Source organism: Plasmodium vivax, genomic scaffold (genome assembly GCF_000002415.2).
Source record: "Plasmodium vivax scf_6738 genomic scaffold, whole genome shotgun sequence".
NCBI lineage: Eukaryota > Apicomplexa > Aconoidasida > Haemosporida > Plasmodiidae > Plasmodium > Plasmodium vivax.
In genome coordinates this window covers 1-2,402 of record NW_001850162.1, presented here as the reverse complement: position 1 = coordinate 2,402, position 2,402 = coordinate 1, and the positions used below count along the sequence as shown (strand labels likewise).

Here is a 2,402-nt window from a genome sequence, read left to right as displayed (position 1 = left end):
GCTTAATTTTTATAGTGTCATATAATGGTTCCACATATAAGTTCATCTGATCATAAGTAATAATATCAAATGTTACATTATTTTTTTTTTAGTTTCCCCTAATATTTTTTATTATAGTATCCGTCCAAATCTTATATATTATTATTTTAAATTTTTATATTTTTTTAAAACTTTGCTATAAAATTATGGACTGTCTGCATCAAAATAACATATTGCTATTTAATATAATTTTACATTTCTTTAAGCATCATAACTTCATTGATGTTTAAATAATATTAAATATCAAACAATTCATACGATTTATAAAGTTGAATAATTTTTAATATTTGTATTACTAATTTATTGCTTTTTATCTGTTCTCATGATATGTACTTCATGAAATTATTTTTAATTTATATAATAACATGTACAATTTTTCTGTACTTAATTGTTTTATTTTTTTTTTCTTTATCATTATTACTAATAAGGATGATTACCAAATAAATTTCACTATAACTTCCTATTAAAATAATTATTATAAAAGATTACATTTTATACACCTAATTAGTAATAATAATCTCCTTCAGGTTGATAATTTAAATAATATCGATCCGATTGAGAATCTAAAGATTCATTTTCTGATTCATACCTAGCTAACTCCTTTTCATACTCTTCGTAGTAATTATGTTCAAATATCTTTTTTTTCCGTTTCCTTTTGGGAAATCTCGATTTTAATCTAGAAGACTAATAAAAAAAATGGAAAATAAAGCGTATGAAAATATATCTTCATTGTAATTATACGTGTAAAAAAAAATTAAAATATTTATCTAAACGTAACATTAATACTTCGTGAAATCTATTGTGCAATTACCATGTTGTAATAGATAAGGAAGAAAATCGTTCCAATTATTGCTACCCCCATGATGATGTTACGATAAAATTTTGAATCCACATTATCAGGTACACTTTCCAAAGTACTAGGGGAATCAGCCGGGAGAGCAGGCTGCATACCTCTTCCACTGTCTGAAGTATAARGTGGAACTGCATTCATACTGTGCCCAGGGCCCTCTTTTGGCGGAGGACTAAGAGCTCCTTTAGGATTTGTAGGGACTGCCTGTCCAAGTAATCCTCCTCTAGATAATACATTATCACGCACTGACGCTTCAGCACCCGGACGTGTTGAACCTCCTGAAGTTACTGTACTTGTTGAACTTGATAAACCTTTTGATACATTCCCAGCTGCTGCACCCCCTGTTGCTCCCTTTACACCTTTATTCTCTGGTAAACCACCAGGTGATGAATTTTTAGCATTTCCAGGCACTTTAGCTTCTGAAGTTGCAGCCCTTGCGGGCGCTTGAATTGATGTTCCACTTCTATTTGAAGATGTTCCAGATGATGAACTACCCAAAAAAATTCCCCAAAATGAGCCGCTACCACCTCCATTTTCTTTAGCTTTACATTTTTCTGCTGTGGATAAAAAATCCTTTGGGTTATAAGCACTTGTGCAACTAAAATAATCAGGTTCAGAAGAAAAAGGCCAAACAATAGGACAATGATCCTTATAATATTTTTCATATAATGATTTAATATAAGTCAAATATGTAAAATAATTATTACAATCCTYCGTTTGTGGGGTTCTTTTTAACACTTTTAATATTATCATGCTTTTTAAAATAAATATATGAAATTTTCCTTTTTAATAATTCATCTAAATTAACTTTTTTGTCATATTGTAAAGTACACTTATATCCTTTAAATGGTGCATTAACCTTGTTCGCCACACCCCATAATATCTTTAAAAATAGGTATATCATCCATTTTTTTGGAGTGATCTTTATGTATTCGCCCTATTTCATCATAGAACCAATAWGGTAAATAACTACAATAATTATTGCGTTTCSTGGTATCGCTTACCTTTGGTATTTTTTCTAAATAACTTACAACCTTGCTACAAAGTTCTCTAACATCTTTATSATTCCCATTAGGATTACTCAAATTATTACAAYGATTATCAATATTGATCTTTTCGTCCTTTTTAAAAAATTCCTCATAGAGYGTATTAAGTTTTAAATACTCGGAAGACTTTTCCTAAAAATGTTTACAAAGGAGTTAATATATAAGTAAAAAATGTATAGTTATAATAACACAAGTTTWYYTTYTGTACAAAAGAARCAAATTATACWAATAGTTAAAYGTTAATAATGCTTTAGGATGTATATRTACAAAWGCCAAWTTTKGTTSAGKTGTCTKCTGCGCCATTGTTCTAYGWCATGTTTAAAWTTTAAARAAATTATAAATATTTTCSAAGTACAAATATTTKTKCATATAAAATTAATWTATATAATAATMTACTTATTTATGTAATYTTTTATATAATCCTTASAAACTAAATATTTAAATTTAGGGACTATTATTTAATAACT

General features: G+C 27.8%; 1 protein-coding gene across 1 annotated transcript; it reads right to left on the bottom strand.

Moving 5' to 3' along the window:
* Window positions 1-543: 543 nt before the first annotated feature.
* On the bottom strand, window positions 544-1,642 carry PVX_074190 (hypothetical protein; the record flags this gene model as incomplete). The annotated part of the gene is made up of 2 exons (XM_001612382.1): window positions 544-723; window positions 851-1,642. The coding sequence occupies 2 exons, from the start codon at window positions 1,640-1,642 to the stop codon at window positions 544-546; spliced, it is 972 nt and encodes a 323-aa protein (XP_001612432.1).
* Window positions 1,643-2,402: the final 760 nt, after the last annotated feature.